At 49.1% G+C, this 20,662-nt stretch overlaps 1 protein-coding gene across 1 annotated transcript in view; it reads left to right on the top strand.

The window, feature by feature from the left end:
- RMDN2 (regulator of microtubule dynamics 2) overlaps positions 1-20,662 on the top strand; it is a 159,138-nt gene that overhangs the window by 41,780 nt on the left and 96,696 nt on the right. Inside the window, exons 5-6 of the mRNA XM_075338130.1 lie at positions 1,362-1,452; positions 10,662-10,722. Coding sequence (XP_075194245.1) covers positions 1,362-1,452; positions 10,662-10,722 — 152 coding nt within the window. The remainder of the gene's footprint in view (positions 1-1,361; positions 1,453-10,661; positions 10,723-20,662) is intronic.

The following is a 20,662-nucleotide window of genomic DNA, read 5'->3' as shown; positions in this document are numbered from 1 at the left end:
TGGTGCGCAGTGTGGGGGACAGTCGTGGTCGCAGCCAATGCCCGGTTCCGTGACCTTGGGGTCGGTATGATTTTAAAAAAAAAAAAGGGGTAAAAATAAAAGAAAAGGGAGAAAGAAAGAGTTTTTTCGACTACACCACTTGCGGTGTGCGGCCACGTTATTTGAAGCCGCTGCAAGATCTTGCTGGGGCTGATGGAGTAGTGCAGCTTAGGTGTTTTGGGCCCTCCGTAAGCAGAGCTAGGCGCCGCCAGCAGTGGATGGTGGGGATTGTAGGGGGAACTGTCAGTGTATGCGTACGGAGGCGATAAGGAAACAGTCCACATTAGTATTGCAGTTTTAACTTGCCTTGTCTTTACTTGGTGTCAGTGCCTGGACTCGCTTGTGCCGGTTCCAGGTGTTCCCGCTCCCCTTGTTCTCCGTGCCATAATAACCTGGGGTAGCTGTCCTCCGTGCACTCTCGTTTATATTGGGCTCCCATGACCTAGAGCTTCTTGGGAACCCCTCCGTTTCTGTCTTGGTCCTGTTGCAGGCAGCCTGGTCTATTTAAGGGGGTCAATCCCCGGTCCCCTCTTTGCTGCTGATGCTTCAGACTCTTTGGTTGGCGATAGACCCTGGAGATCTTCTCGCCTGGCAGATTTAACAGTTGACCATTGTGTCCCGCTGTCCTAGGGTCTGCACCCCGCCTCGTGCTGAGTCCTGTCAGCCTAAGTTTCAGACTTCCACAGGCGCCCAGCGGTTCCTGGAGCATTCCACTTCCACAGGTAACTCACAGTGCCTGGAGTCCTGGTTCCTTACTCCACAGTCCCTTACTCCTGTTACAGCACTCCGATATTCCTGCAGGTCTTTCTACACTTTTCTTTCTTTAACTTTTCCGACTACTACTCTCATCTATCCTCCTCCTTCAACTACTCCTAACTCACTGACTAAACACTTCCTCCAACCAACTTTCCAATCGGACCAACTGAGCAGGGCAAGTCACTGGTCAATGATGCTGGTTATATGTAGACATGTGGGAAATGTTATTTATTAACTATTTTGTGTGACTTAACTCTCTGGTTTAAAGGCATGAAAATTGAAAGTTTTAAATTTGTGAATTTTTCAAAATTCCTATATTTTCACAAGTAAATGTAAAAAATTTAGCCCTAAATTTACCACTATCATGAAGTACAATATGTCACGAAAAAACAGTCTCAGAATCGCCAAGATCCGTTGAAGCGGTCCAGAGGTATTCGTATAATGATATTTATTTTGTATATTTAATATTTTCTCTCCTTTCTCTAGTTCTGGTTAGACACTTCAGTTTGTGATGAGTATGTTGTCTTTTAAGAAGTGTTGTATTTGCCTTTTCAGTATGGAATAAGGTTGAATTCCTGTGGAGGCTGGCGCGGGCGTACAGCGACATGTTTTATCTGACAAATAATGTAGAAGAAAAGAAATCCTATGCTGCTGATGGTAAGAGGATCATTCCATTACAGCTACTAAACATCAGAATCTGTGATTTTGTTTTTTGTTATTCAGATTTGCATGATCAAAGGGGATTGTCCACTACTGCACAACCCAGCTTAACCATATCAGTGTCCTGCAGAAATGAAAACCATGTATGCTCACCCGCAGTAGCGTCGTTCCAGCTATGTCGGCTACTGTTTTTTGTGGGTGACTTGAGACTGGCTATTTATTGGCTACCAATCAATGATCTTTATAAAATAAAATATCTGATTAGTGGGGGGCTATGATCACTGATAACCTCAGTATTACTCAGAAAAGAAATGCTATCTTATCACCTGCTATACAGAGAGGATGAATGTAAAATAAGTTCTAACTCTTGGGGGTGCAAAGAGATGAAAGCAGCATAAATCTAAAAATCTCTATAGTGAGAGTAAAATATCACACTTTTGGTGTATGTATCTGCAAAAAAAAAAAAAGCACAAAATGCTATCCATGCTATATATGTATGCTCTCATACATGGGGGGAGGGAACGGTCAAACAGAAAAAGGATCAAAATCAGGTCCAGTATACAGATGACAATTGGCTCATTCTTCAGGATGCAAGAAAAAAATCTCGTGTAAATTTGGGGTAAGTGGAGCTGAAGCGGATGAGCACCAAGGAGTAGACAAGTGTGTCATTGGATAGAGCATGTTATTGGATTTAGGAAGGGAGAGTTATTGTATAGGGAGATGGATGGTGTTATTGGAGACATGGTGTTATTGGATAGGGAGGAGAAAGGTGTTATTGAAGAAGGGGTATTATTGGATAGAGAGAGGGGGGGCGTTATTGGGAGTGGGCATTATTGGATAGGAGGTGTTATTGGGTAGAAGGCGTTATTGGGTAGAAGGCGTTATTGGGTAGAAGGCGTTATTGGATAGGAGGCGTTATTGGATAGGAGGCGTTATTGGATAGGAGGCGTTATTGGATAGGAGGCGTTATTGGATAGGAGGCGTTATTGGATAGGAGGCGTTATTGGATAGAAGGTGTTATTGGATAGGAGGCGTTATTGGATAGGGAGGAGGGTCGTGTTATTGGATAGGGGGGCGTTATTGGATAGGGGGGCATTATTGGATAGGGGGGTGCTTATTGGATAGGGGGCCTGGGCCATTTCAGCTGCACATCACAGCAGTAACCAGTTTGTGGCAATGACAAGTGATTATTTTTTGCACAATTGTTTGGTTACTTGTATATGACTGTTATTTCTCTAGTAATATAGTAGTTTTTATTGCCGTTTGGAATAGTTACTAGATGGCACCGCCTTGTACAGTAGCTTCTGTGTTCGATCAAAGTACAGAAAAAATCAATTTATTTATATTCTTCTCATATAAATAAATATGCATGCTGCCATCAGGGACTGTATATTAGATTTTATAGGAGCAGCTTCCTTTTTCATTTTTTTCCATTAAAAAAAAAAAAAAATGCAAGATAAAACGAATAGTGTTTTATCATAAATGGTTAATGTGTAACAATCGATTTCGTTTTTATTTTGTAAATCAATAATACACATGAAAATAAGAACTTTGTAATATATCTTGTCAGAGAAATCTGCTTTCTCCTTGTGGATTGCTCTTTCCCACTCTATTTATGGGCAAAATCTGTATTCATCAGTGAAGACAGATATTCCAATTACTGAGAGAATTTTAACCCTATTGAGGGGACAGGACGGAGGAGCTGGAGGCAGACCCTGACTTCTGCTGCAAGTTCTCCTAAAATGAGTTACAGTTCTCCACAGAACACTATAAGCACCAGCTGTCATCTTGTGTCTCTCTAATGGGAAAATCTGTGTTCACTGAAGACAAAATTTTACCTGTGAATTGAGAATTTCTTTGTCGCTCCTAATTGGGAGACCCAGACAATTGGGTGTATAGCTACTGCCTCCGGAGGCACACAAAGTATTACACTAAAAAGTGTAAGGCCCCTCCCCTTCTGGCTATACACCCCCCCCGTGGGATCACGGGCTCCTCAGTTTTATGCTTTGTGCGAAGGAGGTCAGACATCCACGCATAGCTCCACTGTTTAGTCAGCAGCAGCTGCTGACTATGTCGGATGGAAGAAAAGAGGGCCCATACTAGGGCCCCCAGCATGCTCCCTTCTCACCCCACTTTCTGTCGGCGGTGTTTGTTAAGGTTGAGGTACCCATTGCGGGTACGGAGGCTGGAGCCCACATGCTGATTCCTTCCCCATCCCCATTAGGGCTCTGGGTGAAGTGGGACTTTACCGGTCTCCAGGCACTGAGACCGTGCTCCTTCCACAGCCCCCGGAGAATCGGCTGGATATGGAGCTGAGTATCGTCAGGGACAGGGCCCTGCTTCGTTAAGGTACTCTGTGTCCCCGGGCATACCGCGCGCACACCGCAGCATGCTGGGCGTGTTAGTGCGCCGGGGACATCAGCGCTGCTGCGCTTGTGCCATTCCTCACTACAGCGCTGCTGAGTGAGTAGACTTAGTACGAACGGCCGCGCCGGCCGCTGGGGTCAGTTTTCACTGCGACGCGGCTGGGACTTGTGGTGCGCCGGGGACTTCCGCGCTAGCCGTGCATGTATGACGGCCGCGCTTATTACTACAGTCCCCGGCTTTTGCGGCCTAGTTTGTTTCGTTCCCGCCCCCAGACCTGCCAGTCAGGGGGAGGGCGGGATGCTGTACAGACCATCAGCGCTGAGGGCTGGAGTCTGCTTTACATACTCCAGCCCTCACACTGGGCACAGTGGGACGCCAGTTTCCCGCACTTTGTTTGTGGCACGCCCACGGTCCGCCCCTCCTCACAGGACGCCGGCAGCCATTCCTGTCTGCACGCTGAGCTGGAGAGGGGAGACTGGGAGACCCAGACACGGGATTCTGCGACCTCACACCCCGCTTTTCAGCGGGCGGTAAGCAGCCCTCAAGGGCTCACCCCCACTTGTGCCGAAGTGTACTTTGTATTTTTGTGCTTGCATGCTATACATTACACTGTACGGTCGCTGGTGACTCTCTGCTATATACCCTCCTAGGTTACTCAAGGCAGACAACAGCATGTCGTCCGCAAAAAGCAAACGTGCCAAGGCACAGACTTTATATGCTGCTTGTACCGCATGTGGGGCTGCTCTACCGGCAGGTTCCACTGACCCCCATTGTGTGCAGTGCTCGGCCCCTGTGGCACTTGCTCAGCCGGGGCCGCTGCTAGAGGTGACCCAGGGAGAACCACCTGTGAATGCTGTCCAGGTGACAGGGACGGAGTTTGCAGTTTTTGCTGACAGATTGTCTATGACTATGTCTAAAATTCTTGAAACATTGCAGTCTAGACCAGTAACTCAGACCATGGGCACTGTTGAATCATTGCTCCCTGGTCCCCCTCAGCTGGAACACTCCCGAGCTCAGGAGGTGTCGCATGCACCCCAGGGTGACGACTCTGACTCGGACGACAGTCCCAGACGGCCTAAGCGGGCTCGCTATGAGCGGCCCTCAACTTCATCACACTGGTCAGGGTCCCACCTGGACGACTCTCTGTGTGATGAGGCGGATGTGGCTGATCAGGATTCTGATCCTGGGACCGTTCTCAATCTGGATACACCTGATGGTGACGCCATAGTGAATGATCTTATAGCGTCCATCAATAGAATGTTAGATATTTCTCCACCAGCTCCTCCTGCGGAGGAGTCAGCCTCACAGCAGGAGAAATTCCATTTCAGGTATCCCAAGCGTAAATTGAGCACTTTTCTGGACCACTCTGACTTAAGAGACGCTATCCAGAAACACCACGCTTATCCAGATAAGCGTTTCTCCAAACGGCTTAAAGATGCACGATATCCTTTTCCCCCTGACGTGGTCAAGGGCTGGACCCAGTGTCCCAAGGTGGACCCTCCAATCTCCAGGCTTGCAGCTAGATCCTTAGTTGCAGTGGAAGATGGGGCGGCACTTAAAGATGCCACTGACAGACAGATGGAGCTCTGGTTGAAATCCATCTATGAAGCTATTGGAGCGTCGTTGGCGCCAGCATTCGCAGCCGTATGGGCACTCCAAGCTATTTCAGCTGGGCTTACACAGGTCGACACGGTCACACGTACATCTGCTCCGCAGGTGGCGCCCTTGACCTCTCAAATGTCTGCATTCGCGTCTTACGCGATTAATGCTGTTCTAGACTCTACGAGCCGTACGGCAGTGGCGTCTGCCAACTCCGTGGTTTTACGTAGAGCCTTGTGGTTGAGAGAATGGAAGGCAGATTCTGCTTCCAAGAAGTGCTTAACCAGTTTGCCTTTTTCTCGTGACCGACTGTTTGGTGAGCGTTTGGATGAAATCATTAAACACTCCAAGGGTAAGGATTCATCCTTACCTCAACCCAGACAAAACAAACCCCAACAGAGGAGGGGACAGTCTGGTCTTCGGTCCTTTCGAGGCTCAGGCAGGTCCCAATTCTCCTCGTCCAAAAGGACTCAAAAGGATCAGATGGGCTCAGATTCTTGGCGGACTCAATCACGACCAAAAAAGACAGCCGGAAGAACCGTTACCAAGACGGCTTCCTCATGACTTTCAGCCTCCTCTCTCCGCATCCTCGGTCGGTGGCAGGCTCTCCCGCTTTGGCGACATTTGGCTGTCACAGGTCAAAGACCGTTGGGTGAGAGACATTCTGTCTCACGGGTACAGGATAGAGTTCAGTTCTCGTCCTCCAACTCGCTTCTTCAGAACTTCTCCACCTCCCGACCGAGCAGATGCTCTTCTGCAAGCGGTGTCCGCCCTAAAGGCGGAAGGAGTGGTGACTCCCGTTCCTCTTCAGGAACGAGGTCGCGGTTTTTACTCCAATTTGTTTGTGGTGCCAAAGAAGGACGGGTCATTCCGTCCCGTCCTGGATCTAAAGCTGCTCAACAAACACGTGAAAACCAGGCGGTTCCGGATGGAATCCCTCCGCTCCGTCATCGCCTCAATGTCTCAAGGAGATTTCCTAGCATCAATAGACATCAAGGATGCTTATCTCCACGTGCCGATTGCGCCAGAGCATCAGCGTTTTCTACGCTTCGTTGTAGGAAGCGAACACCTGCAGTTCGTAGCTCTACCTTTCGGGCTGGCGACAGCCCCTCGGGTCTTTACCAAGGTTATGGCAGCAGTAGTGGCAGTCCTGCACTCGCAAGGTCACTCTGTGATTCCGTATTTGGACGATCTACTTATCAAGGCACCCTCTCAAGAGGCATGCCAGCACAGCCTGATCGTGGCACTGAAGACTCTCCAGGGTTTCGGGTGGATTATCAACTTTTCAAAGTCAAATCTAACCCCGACCCAATCACTAACATATCTTGGCATGGAGTTTCATACTCTCTCAGCGATAGTGAAACTTCCACTGGACAAACAGTGTTCACTACAGACAGGGGTGCAATCTCTCCTTCAGGGCCAGTCGCACCCCTTGAGGCGCCTCATGCACTTCCTAGGGAAGATGGTAGCAGCAATGGAAGCAGTTCCTTTCGCGCAGTTTCATCTGCGTCCACTTCAATGGGACATTCTCCGCCAATGGGACGGGAAGTCGACATCCCTCGACAGGGATGTCTCCCTCTCTCAGACAGCCAAGGACTCTCTCCGGTGGTGGCTTCTTCCCACCTCATTGTCGAAAGGAAAGTCGTTCTTACCCCCATCCTGGGCGGTGGTCACGACAGACGCGAGCCTGTCAGGGTGGGGAGCAGTGTTTCTCCACCACAGGGCTCACGGTACGTGGACTCGGAAAGAGTCCACCCTTCAAATCAATGTTCTGGAAATCAGAGCAGTCTATCTTGCCCTACAAGCCTTCCAGCAGTGGCTAGCAGGCAAGCAGATCCGAATTCAGTCGGACAACTCCACAGCGGTGGCATACATCAACCACCAAGGGGGAACACGCAGTCGGCAGGCCTTCCAGGAAGTCCGGCGGATTCTGACGTTGGTGGAAGACACGGCATCCACCATATCCGCAGTTCACATACCAGGCGTGGAAAACTGGGAAGCAGACTTTCTCAGTCGCCAGGGCATGGACGCAGGGGAATGGTCCCTTCACCCGGACGTGTTTCAGGAGATCTGTCGCCGCTGGGGGATGCCGGACGTCGACCTGATGGCGTCACGGCACAACAACAATGTCTCAAGGGCCGTTTTTCCATCTGAATTCTGCGGCCCTGAACCTGACTGTGTGGCCATTGAGTCCTGGATCCTAGCGGCCTCAGGTTTATCTCATGAAGTGGTTGCCACCATGAGACAGGCTAGGAAACCATCCTCCGCCAAGATCTACCACAAGACGTGGAAGATATTCTTATCTTGGTGCTCTGCTCAGGGAGTTTCTCCCTGGCCATTTGCATTGCCTATTTTTCTTTCCTTCCTGCAGTCTGGGTTGGAAAAAGGTTTGTCGCTCGGCTCCCTTAAAGGTCAAGTCTCCGCGCTATCCGTATTTTTTCAGAAGCGCCTAGCGCGACTTCCTCAGGCACGCACGTTCCTGCAAGGGGTTTGTCATATCGTCCCCCCTTACAAGCGGCCGTTGGAGCCCTGGGATCTGAGCAAGGTCCTAATTGCTCTCCAGAAGCCGCCTTTCGAGCCTTTGAAGGATGTTTCCCTTTCTCGTCTTTCACAGAAAGTGGCCTTTCTAGTGGCGGTCACGTCTCTTCGGAGAGTGTCCGAGCTGGCGGCGTTATCATGCAGATCTCCCTTCCTAGTATTTCACCAGGACAAGGTAGTTCTGCGTCCAATTCCAGAATTTCTTCCTAAGGTGGTATCCTCCTTTCATCTCAACCAGGATATCACTTTACCGTCTTTGTGTCCGCATCCAGTTCACCAATTTGAAAAAGGTTTGCATTTATTGGATCTGGTGAGAGCACTCAGGATCTACATTTCCCGCACGGCGTCTCTGCGCCGCTCGGATGCACTCTTTATCCTTGTCGCTGGTCAGCGTAAGGGGTCGCAAACTTCCAAATCCACCCTGGCGCGGTGGATCAAGGAACCAATTCTTCACACCTACCGTTCTGCTGGGCTTCCGATTCCGTCAGGACTGAAGGCCCATTCTACCAGAGCCGTGGGTGCGTCCTGGGCATTACGGCACCAGGCTACGGCTCAGCAGGTGTGCCAGGCGGCTACCTGGTCGAGTCTGCACACTTTTACCAAGCATTATCAGGTGCATACCTACGCTTCGGCGGATGCCAGCCTAGGTAGACAAGTCCTTCAGGCGGCGGTGGCCCACCTGTATGAAAGGGCTGTTTGACGGCCCTATCACGAGGTATTCTTTTACCCACCCAGGGACTGCTTTTGGACGTCCCAATTGTCTGGGTCTCCCAATTAGGAGCGACAAAGAAGAAGGGAATTTTGTTTACTTACCGTAAATTCCTTTTCTTCTAGCTCCAATTGGGAGACCCAGCACCCGCCCTGTTTTCTTAGGGATTTTGTTTTTTCGGGTGCACATGTTGTTCATGTTGAAGAGTTCAGTTCTCCGATGTTGTTCCTCGGATTGAATTTGTCTTTAAAACAGTTATTGGCTTTCCTCCTTCTTGCTTTTGCACTAAAACTGAGGAGCCCGTGATCCCACGGGGGGGTGTATAGCCAGAAGGGGAGGGGCCTTACACTTTTTAGTGTAATACTTTGTGTGGCCTCCGGAGGCAGTAGCTATACACCCAATTGTCTGGGTCTCCCAATTGGAGCTAGAAGAAAAGGAATTTACGGTAAGTAAACAAAATTCCCTTCTTTGGGAAAGATCGATCCATTCAGAAAAAAGAAATAGATTTCTCCTATTAAGTTAGATTACAAATGTTCTTATTCTCATGTGTACTATTAAAGGGAACCTGTCACCAGTTTTTTGCCCTATAAGCTGCGGCCACCACCACTGGGCTCTGATGTACACAACCATTCTAACATGCTGTATATAAGAGCCCAGGCCGCTTCGTATAACATAAAAAACACTTTAGAATACTCACCTAGAAGGTCGCTCCGGTGCACAACGGTTGGATGGGTGGCGCTGTTCTCCGGGTGCGGCGCCTCCCCTTTCGGCCATCTTGCTCTTCCTTATTCTGAAGCTGGGGTGCATGACGCCTCTATGTCATACACACGCGCTGGCATTGAGGTCCTGCACAGGCGCACTTTGATCTGCCCGGCTCAGGGTAGATCAAAGTATTGTAGTGCACCTCCGCAGGACCTCAATGCCGGCCTGTGTGTATGACGTAGAGGCGTCATGCACCCCAGCTTCAGAATAAGGAAGAGCAAGATGGCCGAAAGGGGAGGCGCCGCACCCGGAGAACAGCGCCACCCATCCAACCGTTGTGCACCGGAGTGACCGTCTAGGTGAGTATTCTAAAGTGTTTTTTATGTTATACCCAGCGGCCTGGGCTCTTATATACAGCATGTTAGAATGCTGTATATAAGAGCCCAGTGGTGGTGGCTGAAGCTTGTAGGGCAAAAAACTGGTGACAGGTTCCCTTTTAATCTCTCTGAAAAAAATGAAACTGTTACTCTTTTTAAATTGCTTGTTAAAAAATAAAAAGAAAAATTAGAAATGAACTCTTTGTAAAAATCCTCAGTTTCTCATGCACCGAGGGATTCTTACTTCTGTTGTGTGTTGCTCATTTCTCAGGTCATCGGCCACCTCTGTGGTCAGTCAGCGGTGGCTGGTTTCCTAGGCATAGATCACTCAAGGGCTGCAATGTTTGTCATAGATCTTGTAAGCCCTGCTCTGAAGTTGGCTGGGTCACTGAATTCAGTTTCTGCGCTCCACTGATGCTGCCTATGATCTCAGTATTGGAGAACACAGGTCTGATCTGTCATCAGAAGTGCATCGGCAAGTATGAAGCCGGTGGGCAAAGGAGCAGTGCACTCCTAAAGAGCGATCATGAGACCAATTCATTAGTTATAGGCAAAAGCTAAAACCTCGATTACAATAATGACCATGGCCCTCCACACTACCACGCCGTGCCTCCACAATACAGTGCTGATGCAGCAAGGTCCCTGCTTGGCCCCTGCTGTGAATAATTTTGAGAGAATGGTGCAGGTATTTGCCTTGCACCCTCCATATAATGTCACTCTGGGCATAAGTCAGTCACAGCTTGTTTCAGATTTCCTAGGAAAATGCATCAAAAGCTTCTCATTTACATCAGTAATGTACAGCATTAGATCGCCACCTGCTGCTGGTCTGTAGTCATTGCTAACAAGTCAACACGAATGAATTGCTAAGTAAATTTTTAATAGTATTATTTATGACAACACTTCTCTTTTTACAGGGAAGAATGTTGCTGGAAAAGCTGTGGAATTAGATGACAGGAGTGCTGGAAGTCACAGATGGTGGGTGAATGGTCTTCTCTCAGATGAATCACATTTTTAGTCATGCTTCTCTCACCGGAACAATGTAACCTTATATCTTTAGCAATATTGTTCATTTGGTAAGGATTCCGTTCAGAAATCCCAGTACTTTCCTTTTTTATATTAGGGATTTTTTTTAAATAATCCATTATTAAAGGGACTGTCAGCAACGAATGACTGTTCAAACCGAGTCCAGGCGCTCGTGCATCATGGTGGGGCTACTCCTTTAAATACACCTTCCCACCTCCTTTTCACCTACTTGTCTTCCTGCTGCCTCCACCCCTCCTATTTTGATTGACTACTCTGGCTTCATAGAGCCAGAGAAGGACTAATATACAGTGTGTCCACCCATATCCTGTCCACCACCATTAACTTGAATGGCGGCAGCTATAGGCATAGAAGTGATGTCTAGGTATAGTAACGTAGCCATACGCTATGCAGTGAAACCACCTATAGCGCCACCTGGTGGAAAACAACGGAGTTAGCATTTTTATCTCGAAAACGGAACAAGATAGAGAAAAAAAATGAATTACAAAGTTGTAGGGCATCATCAATTCAATACAAATCGACTCCTTGCATACAGAAATGCTATGATATGAAACCCATGACCCCCCCCCCCCCCCAAACATTGAATGCTGATCACGCATATGGCGCTCATTTAACTTTGATGCTCAAAGAGGCCAATGTCAGCTGCAATGCACATCTGGACTCTGGACAGCATACTGTATCTTGCTGCACGTTTGGCGATATGATAGTGACACGTTTGCACAAGGATCTGTAATATGTCTTCGTAGGTCCTGCAGTGTTGGTGGAGCGGTCGCATACACCTGCAGTTTAATGTGACCTCACAGAAAGAAGTCCAATGGGGTCAGGTCAGGCCAGGCCACTCCACGCAGCCACCATGCCCAATGACTTGTAGGAAGGTCTCCATGAGGTATCACTTCATGTCCGCAGCCTTGTGAGTTTTAAACGTTTTAATCATAGCATTTCTGTATGCAAGGTGTTAATTCGTATTGAATTGATGATGCCCTACAACTTTGTAATTCACTTTTTTTCTCTATCTTGTTCCGTTTTCGAGATAAAAATGCTAACTCCGTTGTTTCCACCAGGTGGCGCTATAGGTTTCATTGCGTAGCGCATGGCTACTTTACCTAGACACCACTTCTATGCCTATAGCTGCTGCCGTTTAAAGCGAATGGCGATGGACAGGATATGGGTGGACACACTGTAGATTGAAAGTTGCATCTAAATGATTAGTGCCACCATGATACACCCTTAAAGGGAATCTGTCAGCAGATTTTTGCTATGTAAGCTGAAGACAGCATTCTGCAAAGGTTAACACAGATAATTCAGTTCTCCCTGTCTTGTCATAGTCCAATCTGTTGTTTATTTGCTATGTTTGTTTAAGCAGCAGGAATCAAGCAGGACTTATCATTGCTGGACTGCAATGTTAGGAGCACAGCAGCCCAACACACGCTTGCTATGATTGACACTTCATTGTCAATATACAATCTCTATCGAGACCCTGGTGTGGCCGGGGTACTTCTTACAGCTCTGCTACATCGCTAAATCCAACAATTCTGATTGTGTCAGAACAGTTACAGCCAGTAATCAAAGTGATACATTGTTGGATTCAGAATCTCTTCACCTACATCATATTGCTCTCAGATGAGGTAGCAAAAACCTGCTGACCAATTCCGTTTAACAAATAATTTAATTTTTTTAACCTGTTAACGTCACATTTGCCAGATAGAAGATACCTATGAAAAAATGGGGTTAGGCAATTTTTATAATCACAGTTCATATAAATGATTACACCAAACTAAAATAATATAAATTCATTGAAGGCTGCTGCAGAAGCATCTATAGACTGTAGTGCTGTATATTGGTTTTGGAACATGCAGGCACTGCTTTAAAAGCTCCATACAGCGGGGTTCTTTTCAGCACTGAAGTGGTGCTTTAAATCTAAGTCCCCTGCCCTAGTATTATATTTATCCTCCCACATTTTATCTTTGCTTGTTCGTTGCTGCTCTGATCTCACAGCGCCATCTTGTGATCATAACTTCTGTTTAGCCAGAAGTCAGAAATTTTGTCACAAGCTTACAATGCATCCCTATGAGGGCCGGAACGAGGTCAGAACGAAACTCTCATAGACTTGCATTGAGTTGTGACCTCCGGCACGCTCCATGAACCAATGGTAAAGCTGGCAGGTTACAAACTGCCCAAGACCTACGGGAGCGGGGCTGATAACAGATGAAGATGCCAGAGCGTGAGTATAAGACAGGGAGTAGGGGACTTAGCTTAAAAGCACCATCCGGCAATGCAATAAAAAAAATATTGGATTGGTGTTTAAATGATATATAAATAAGTTTGCTTTGATATAAGCAAGCCCCGATCTGTGTATATGTTAAGAGATCACTTTGTAACTTTTGCGACGTAGCTACACTTGACACCTTTGTACATACATCTCGGGCTAGGGTTCATTTTAGCTAATTTTTATAGCCCATTTTACAAACTGAAGCCAGATTTTCTAAAGTGAGTCAGTCACTAACTACGAGTTATACTTTTTCTTTATCGTTCCTATGGGAGACCCAGACCATGGGTGTATAGCTTCTGCCTCCGGAGGACACACAAAGTACTACTCAAAAGTGTAGCTCCTCCCTCTGAGCTTATACACCCCCTGGAGATCCAGATCTAGCCAGTTTATCGCTTTGTGTTCAGGAGGTCACATCCACACATGCATTCTCATCTGATTTTTTTTATTTTTTGGAAAGAGTTTGAAGAAAAGCGGGTCCAAGCCTGGACCCCCGGCATGTCCCTTCTCACCCCACTGTTTCGGCGGTGCTGTTAAGGTTGATTCCCAGGCTGGAGCCTTACATGCCGTGCTCCTTCACCATCCCTCCGGGGCTCTGGCTTGAAGTGGGAGCCAGCACGGTTCTCCATGCTTGGCATGAGACCGGTCTCCATCCGCAGCCCTTCAGGATCCTGCTGGACCGGAGCACTCATCCCCAGGGACTGGCTACCCTGCGTTTCAGCAAGCTAAGTACCTGAGACGTTTATATATGGGGGTCCCTTGTACTTTATTGTGGTGGGAGAGTGTGCTGAGTGATTTTTATGACATTTCCGGCGGGTTCTCTGGCTGTCGCCTGAGAACCGCGCCGATGGTGCCTGCGCGCCGGCCTCACCGCTCAAATTTAGGCCCCGGCTTCGCCGGAGGCCTACTTTCGGTTTCACTGCCCTCGCATGTCATTCATGCAGAGGGACAGCGCGGCTCCGCCCAGCGGCCGTTCTACAAAGGGGAGAGACACTCCTCACTGAGTACATGTCTCCTCCCCTGTGAATCTCTTTGGCCCTCCAGATCCCGCTCTCAGAGTGAGTCCCGCCCCCTCTCTTCACTCCGGTGGACATTTTCTCAGCGTTTTTCCCTGTGATCACCACTGATCTGCAGCATCCCTGCTGAGGTGCTTGGGAGTCCGGGCTTCGGGATCTGGAGGGCACACAAACCGCTCCAGCGGTCTGGTAAGCCACAACCTCTGGTTGTGGACCTTCTGTATATACTCTCTGGGGGTCATTCTGGCAGAGCCCTCACTCCAGCAGCATGTCTCACACAAGGAGCAAGGCGCCAAAGCTGTTTTCAGTATGCACTGCATGTAAGCTCCTGCTGCGGAACCGAGCACCTATCCACATTGTGATGCCTGCTCTAACCTGACGATGCCTCAGCCTGGAATCGCCCCCCCCAGGGGTCTCTCAGGCTGCTCCGGCTCCTGTGGCTGAACCCCCGGCTTGGGTAGAATCCTTAACCAGGTCTATCTCCCAGTCTTTTGCTGACTCCATGGGACATCTGTCCAGGACTCTGCTGAGCATGCATCAGCCCCCGTCGCAGGGTGCCTTTGCTGCTAGGTCTCTCTCAGGACCGGAGCTCACAGAGGATTCATCATCTGGTCCCAGGCCCCGTCCTTCTACTAAGAGACGCAAGGCCCCCTCTCCTTCGTCCCGTGGCTCGGTTTCAGAAGCTGACTCGCAGGATGAGGAGGATGCCTTTACTGGGGGCTCGGAGACTAAATCCATGTGCCCCATTGGTCTGTCCGACAGTGACTCGGATGTTAGTGATTTGATTGCGTCCATTAATTCTGTACTGGATCTCAATCCGCCAGTATCAGAGGAACAACCCTCTCTGGCAGAAAAGCACCAGTTTACCTCGCCTAAGAGGACGAAGAGTGTGTTCTTTAACCACTCCAGTTTTCAGGCCGCTGTGACCAAGCCCAGGGCCTGTCCTGACAAACGCTTTCCAAAGCGTGGTTCTGATGACCGTTTTCCCTTTCCACCTGAGGTGGTGAAGGAGTGGGCTCATTCACCAAAGGTAGACCCCCCGGTGTCTAGACTCTCAGCCCGGACCGTTGTATCAGTGGCTGATGGCACCTCGCTTAAGGATTCCACAGACTGCCAGGTTGACCTTCTGGCCAAATCTGTATTTGAGGCGGCAGGGGCCTCGTTCTCCCCGACTTTTGCAGCAGTGTGGGCTCTCAAAGCCATCTCTGCTTCTCTGGAGGAGATGCATTCCCTTACTAAGGAATTTATGCCTGAGATGGTTGCCTTAACTTCCCAAGCTTCGGCTTTTTCATCCTTTGCCATGTCTGCCATGCTGGAGGCTTCTCACCGCACTGCAGTGGCTTCGGCTAATTCCCTCGCTATCCGCAGGACCTTGTGGCTTCGAGAGTGGAAGGCAGATTCTTCTTCTAAGAAGTACCTTGCGGGGCTCCCTTTTGCTGGGTCCCGGCTGTTCGGTGAACAGCTGGATGAAATTATTAAGGAAGCAACTGGCGGGAAGAGTACTTCCATGCCACAAACCAAAACCAGGAAACCTGTCCAGGGTAGGAATCAGTCGAGGTTTCGTTCCTTTCGTTCCTCCAACTGGTCGTCCTCTAAGCCCTCGGCCTCGTCCACTAACACTGCCAAGGACCAAAAATCCAGCTGGCGCACAAAAGCGCGTCCACAGAAGACCGCAGGTGCTGCTGCCACTAAGGCAGCCTCCTCTTGACTATCTGTCCACGCCAGCAACGTCCTTAGTCGGTGGCAGGCTCTCCCACTTTGGCGACGTGTGGTTTCAACACGTCTCTGATCAGTGAGTGCGGGATATCATCTCCCACGGCTACAGGATAGAATTCTCTTCCAGCCCGCCAAACAGATTTTTTCTGTCAACTCCCCCCTGCTCCAAGGCCGCCGCCTTCTCACAGGCCGTGGCATCCCTGCAGGCCAACGGAGTAATTGTACCGGTTTCTGCCCGGGAACGGTTCAGAGGTTTCTACTCAAATCTCTTCCTAGTCCCCAAAAAGGACGGTTCCTTCCGGCCCGTCCTGGATCTCAAGCTTCTCAACAAGCATGTTCAGGTGCGGCATTTTCGCATGGAGTCTCTGCGGTCAGTCATTGCATCAATGACCCAAGGGGATTTCCTGGCATCCATCGACATCAGAGATGCCTATCTGCATGTGCCAATTGCAGTTTCTCACCAGCGTTGGCTACGTTTTGCAATCGGAGAGGAAAATTTCCAATTCGTGGCTCTCCCCTTCGGGTTAGCCACGGCCCCTCGAGTATTCACCAAGGTCATGGCAGCAGTGGTTGCGGTTCTGCACCTACAGGGGTTGGCAGTGATTCCTTACCTGGACGACCTTCTAGTCAAGGCTTCATCCAGCGCAGACTGTCAGCGGAGTGTCTTGCTCACTCTTGCCACTCTAGCCCAATTCGGGTGGATTGTCAATCTTCCCAAATCCACTCTGACTCCGACCCAGAGTCTCACGTACCTAGGGATGCAGTTCGAGACTCTGACTGAGGGCAACTTCACAAGTGCCGGCAAACAGCAGTCCCTCCAACTGGCGGTCCGTGCTCTGCGGAGGCCCCGCCGTTATTCCATCAGGCACCTGATGCAGGTGCTGGGTCAGATGGTGGTGTCAATGGAGGCTGTTCCCTTTGTCCAGTTCCATCTGCGTCCCCTGCATCTGGACATTCTCCGCTGTTGGGACAAGCGGCCTTCCTCCTTGCACAGGTTAGTGGCTCTGTCGCCACAGACCAGGAGCTCTCTTCAGTGGTGGCTTCGGCCCCTCTCTCTGTCTCAGGGGCGCTCCTTCCTGACCCCGTCCTGGGTGATTCTCACCACGGCTGCCAGTCTGTCCGGCTGGGGAGCGGTATATCTCCACCACCGAGTGCAGGGCACTTGGACTCCGTCCGAGTCAGTCCTCTCGATCAATGTGCTGGCAACCAGAGCTGTGCTTCTAGCTCTCCTAGCCTTTCACCACCTGTTGGCGGGCAAGCACATCCGAGTCCAGTCAGACAACGCGACAGCAGTTGCCTACATCAATCACCAAGGCGGGACACGCAGCCGCCTGGCAATGTTGGAGGTACAACGCATCCTTCAATGGGCGGAGGACTCCAAGTCCACCATATCCGCAGTCCACATCCCAGGCGTGGAAAACTGGGAGGCAGATTATCTCAGCCGTCAAACCGTGGACGGCGGCGAGTGGTCCTTGCATCCAGCAGTGTTTCAGTCAATCTGCCGCAAGTGGGGCACTCCGGACGTGGACCTAATGGCATCCCGTCACAACAACAAGGTTCCGGTTTACGTGGCTCGCTCCCACGATCCTCAGGCATTCGCCGCGGACGCTCTGGTTCAAGACTGGTCCCAGTTTCGTCTGTCCTACGTGTTTCCCCCTCTAGCACTCTTGCCCAGAGTTCTGCGCAAGATCAGACTGGAGGGCCGTCGAGTCATTCTCATTGCTCCGGACTGGCCCAGGCGAGCTTGGTACCCAGACCTGCTCCTTCTGTCCGTAGAGGTGCCGTGGCATCTTCCGGACCGTCCAGACCTTCTCTCACAAGGTCCGTTTTTCCGCCAGAATTCTGCGGCTCTCAGATTGACGGCATGGCTCTTGAGTCCTGGATCTTGACGACTTCTGGTATCCCTCCTGAAGTCATTTCCACTATGACTCGGGCCCGTAAGTCTTCCTCCGCCAAGATCTATCACAGGACTTGGAAAATTTTCCTGTCCTGGTGTCGCTCTTCCGGCCATCCTCCTTGGCCATTTTCCTTGCCGACCCTTCTGTCCTCTCTACAGTCCGGTCTGCAGCTGGGACTGTCCTTCAACTCTCTTAAGGGACAAGTCTCAGCTCTATCAGTGCTGTTCCAGCGGCGTCTCGCTCGGCTGGCTCAGGTCCGCACCTTCATGCAGGGCGCGTCTCACATCATTCCGCCTTACTGGCGGCCCTTGGATCCCTGGGACCTTAACTTGGTCCTCACGGTTTTGCAGAAACCCCCCTTTGAGCCTCTTAGGGAGGTTTCTTTGTTTCGTCTTTCACAGAAAGTGGTCTTTCTAGTGGCCATAACTTCCCTCAGGAGAGTCTCTGATTTGGCTGCGCTCTCTTCGGAGTCACCTTTTTTGGTTTTTCATCAAGACAAGGTGGTTCTCCGTCCGACTCCGGACTTTCTTCCTAAGGTGGTCTCTCCTTTCCACCTTAACCAGGACATTACCCTACCTTCCTTTTGTCCGGCTCCTGTTCATCGCTTTGAAAAAGCATTGCATACTTTGGATCTGGTGCGTGCGCTCCGGATCTATATGTCTCGCACCGCTGTTCTTAGGCGGTGCACTTCTCTTTTTGTGCTAACCACAGGTCGGCGCAAGGGCCTCCCTGCTTCTAAGCCGACCTTAGCCCGTTGGATTAGGTCGACCATTTCGGACGCCTACCAGTGTTCTCAGGTGCCCTCCCCGCTGGGAATCAAGGCACACTCGACCAGAGCTGTCGGTGCCTCTTGGGCTTTCAGGCACCAGGCTATGGATCAACAAGTCTGTCAGGCTGCCACTTGGACTAGCCTGCATACCTTTTCAAAGCACTACCAAGTGCATGCTCATGCTTCGGCAGATGCGAGCTTGGGCAGACGCATCCTTCAGGCGGCTGTCGCCCACTTGTGAAGTTAGGTTCTGCCTACTTCTTAGTTTTTCTGTTTATTTCCCACCCATGGACTGCTTTGAGACGTCCCAATGTCTGGGTCTCCCATAGAAACGATAAAGAAAGAGAATTTTGTTTACTTACCGTAAATTCTTTTTCTTATAGTTCCGTATTGGGAGACCCAGCACCCTCCCTGTTGCCTGTTGGCACTTTCTTGTTCCGTGTGTTATCATCGGCTGTTGTTGTTGACAGAGTCTCCGGTTGTTCCGGTTCTTGCTCTGTTTGTTTTTTCTTGTGGGTGGCTATTCTCCTTCAGCTTTTGCACTAAACTGGCTAGATCTGGATCTCCAGGGGGTGTATAAGCTCAGAGGGAGGAGCTACACTTTTGAGTGTAGTACTTTGTGTGTCCTCCGGAGGCAGAAGCGATACACCCATGGTCTGGGTCTCCCAATACGGAACTATAAGAAAAAGAATTTACGGTAAGTAAACAAAATTCTCTTTTTTTAAAAAAAAAAATATATACACTGCTGGCTAAAAGTATTGGCACCACTGAAATTCTGTCAGATAATACTTAGTTTCTTCTTGAAAATGATTGCAATCATACATTCTTTGGTATTATTAACTTCATTTAATTTGTCTTCAATGAAAAAAAATAAAAAAAATTGTCATAAAGCCAAATTGGATATAATTCCACACCAAACGTAAGAAAGGGGGTGGACAAAAGTATTGGCACTGTTTGAAAAATCATGTGATGCTTCTCTAATTTGTGTAATTAACAGGACCTGTAACTTACCTGTGGCACCTAACAGGTGTTGGCAATAACTAAATCACAATTGCAGTCAGTTGACTTGCAGCCACATTGAGCATGGAGAAAAGAAAGAAGACCAAAGAACTGTCTGAGGACTTGAGAATCAAAATTGTGAGGAAGCATGAGCAATTTCAAGGCTACAAGTCCATCTCCAAAGACCTGAAAGTTCCTGTGTCTACGGTGCGCAGAGTCATCAAGTTTAAAGCCCATGGCACTGTGGCTAACCTCCCTAGATGTGGAAGGAAAAGAAAAATTGACGAGAGATTTCAACGCAAGATTGTGCGGATGGTGGATAAAGAACCTCGACTAACATCCAAACAAGTTCAAGCTGCCCTGCTGTCCGAGGGTACCACAGTGTCAACCCGTACTATCTGTTGGCGTCTGAATGAAAAGGGACTGTATGGTAGGATACCCAGGAAGACCCCACTTCTTACCCCGAGACATAAAAAAGCCAGGCTGGAGTTTGCCAAAACTTATCTGAGAAAGCCTAAAACGTTTTGGAAGAATGTTCTCTGGTAAGATGAGACAAAAGTAGAGCTTTTTGGGAAAAGCCATCAATATGGAGTTTACAGAAAAAAAAAGAGGCATTTTTATAGAAAAGAACACTGTCCCTACAGTCAAACATGGCGGAAGGTTCCCTGATGTTTTGGGGTTGCTTTGCTGCCTCTGGCACTGGACTGCTTGACCGTGTGCATGGCATTATGAAGTCTGAAGACTACCAACAAATTTTGCAGCATAATGTAGGGCGCAGTGTGAGAAAGCTGGGTCTTCCTCAGAGGTCATGGGTCTTCCAGCAGGACAATGACCCAAAACACACTTCAAAAAGCACTAGAAAATGGTTTGATAGAAAGTACTGGAGACTACTAAAGTGGCCAGCAATGAGTCCAGACCTGAATCCCATAGAACACCTGTGGAGAGATCTCAAAATGGCAGTTTGGAGAAGGCACCCTTCAAATCTCAGGGACCTGGAGCAGTTTGCCAAAGAAGAATGGTCTAAAATTCCAGCAGAGCATTGTAAGAAACTCATTGATGGTTACCGGAAGCGGTTGTTCGCAGTTATTTTGGCTAAAGGTTGTGCAACCAAGTATTAGGCTAAGGGTGCCAATACTTTTGTCTGGCCCATTTTTGGAGTTTGGTGTGAAATGATCAATGATTTGATTTTTGTTTCAATGTCCTTTTGTGT

Source organism: Anomaloglossus baeobatrachus, chromosome 3, assembly GCF_048569485.1.
Source record: "Anomaloglossus baeobatrachus isolate aAnoBae1 chromosome 3, aAnoBae1.hap1, whole genome shotgun sequence".
Taxonomy (NCBI): Eukaryota; Metazoa; Chordata; class Amphibia; order Anura; family Aromobatidae; genus Anomaloglossus; species Anomaloglossus baeobatrachus.
Note: the sequence above shows the minus strand (reverse complement) of the source record. Positions and strands in the feature narration are given on the sequence as shown.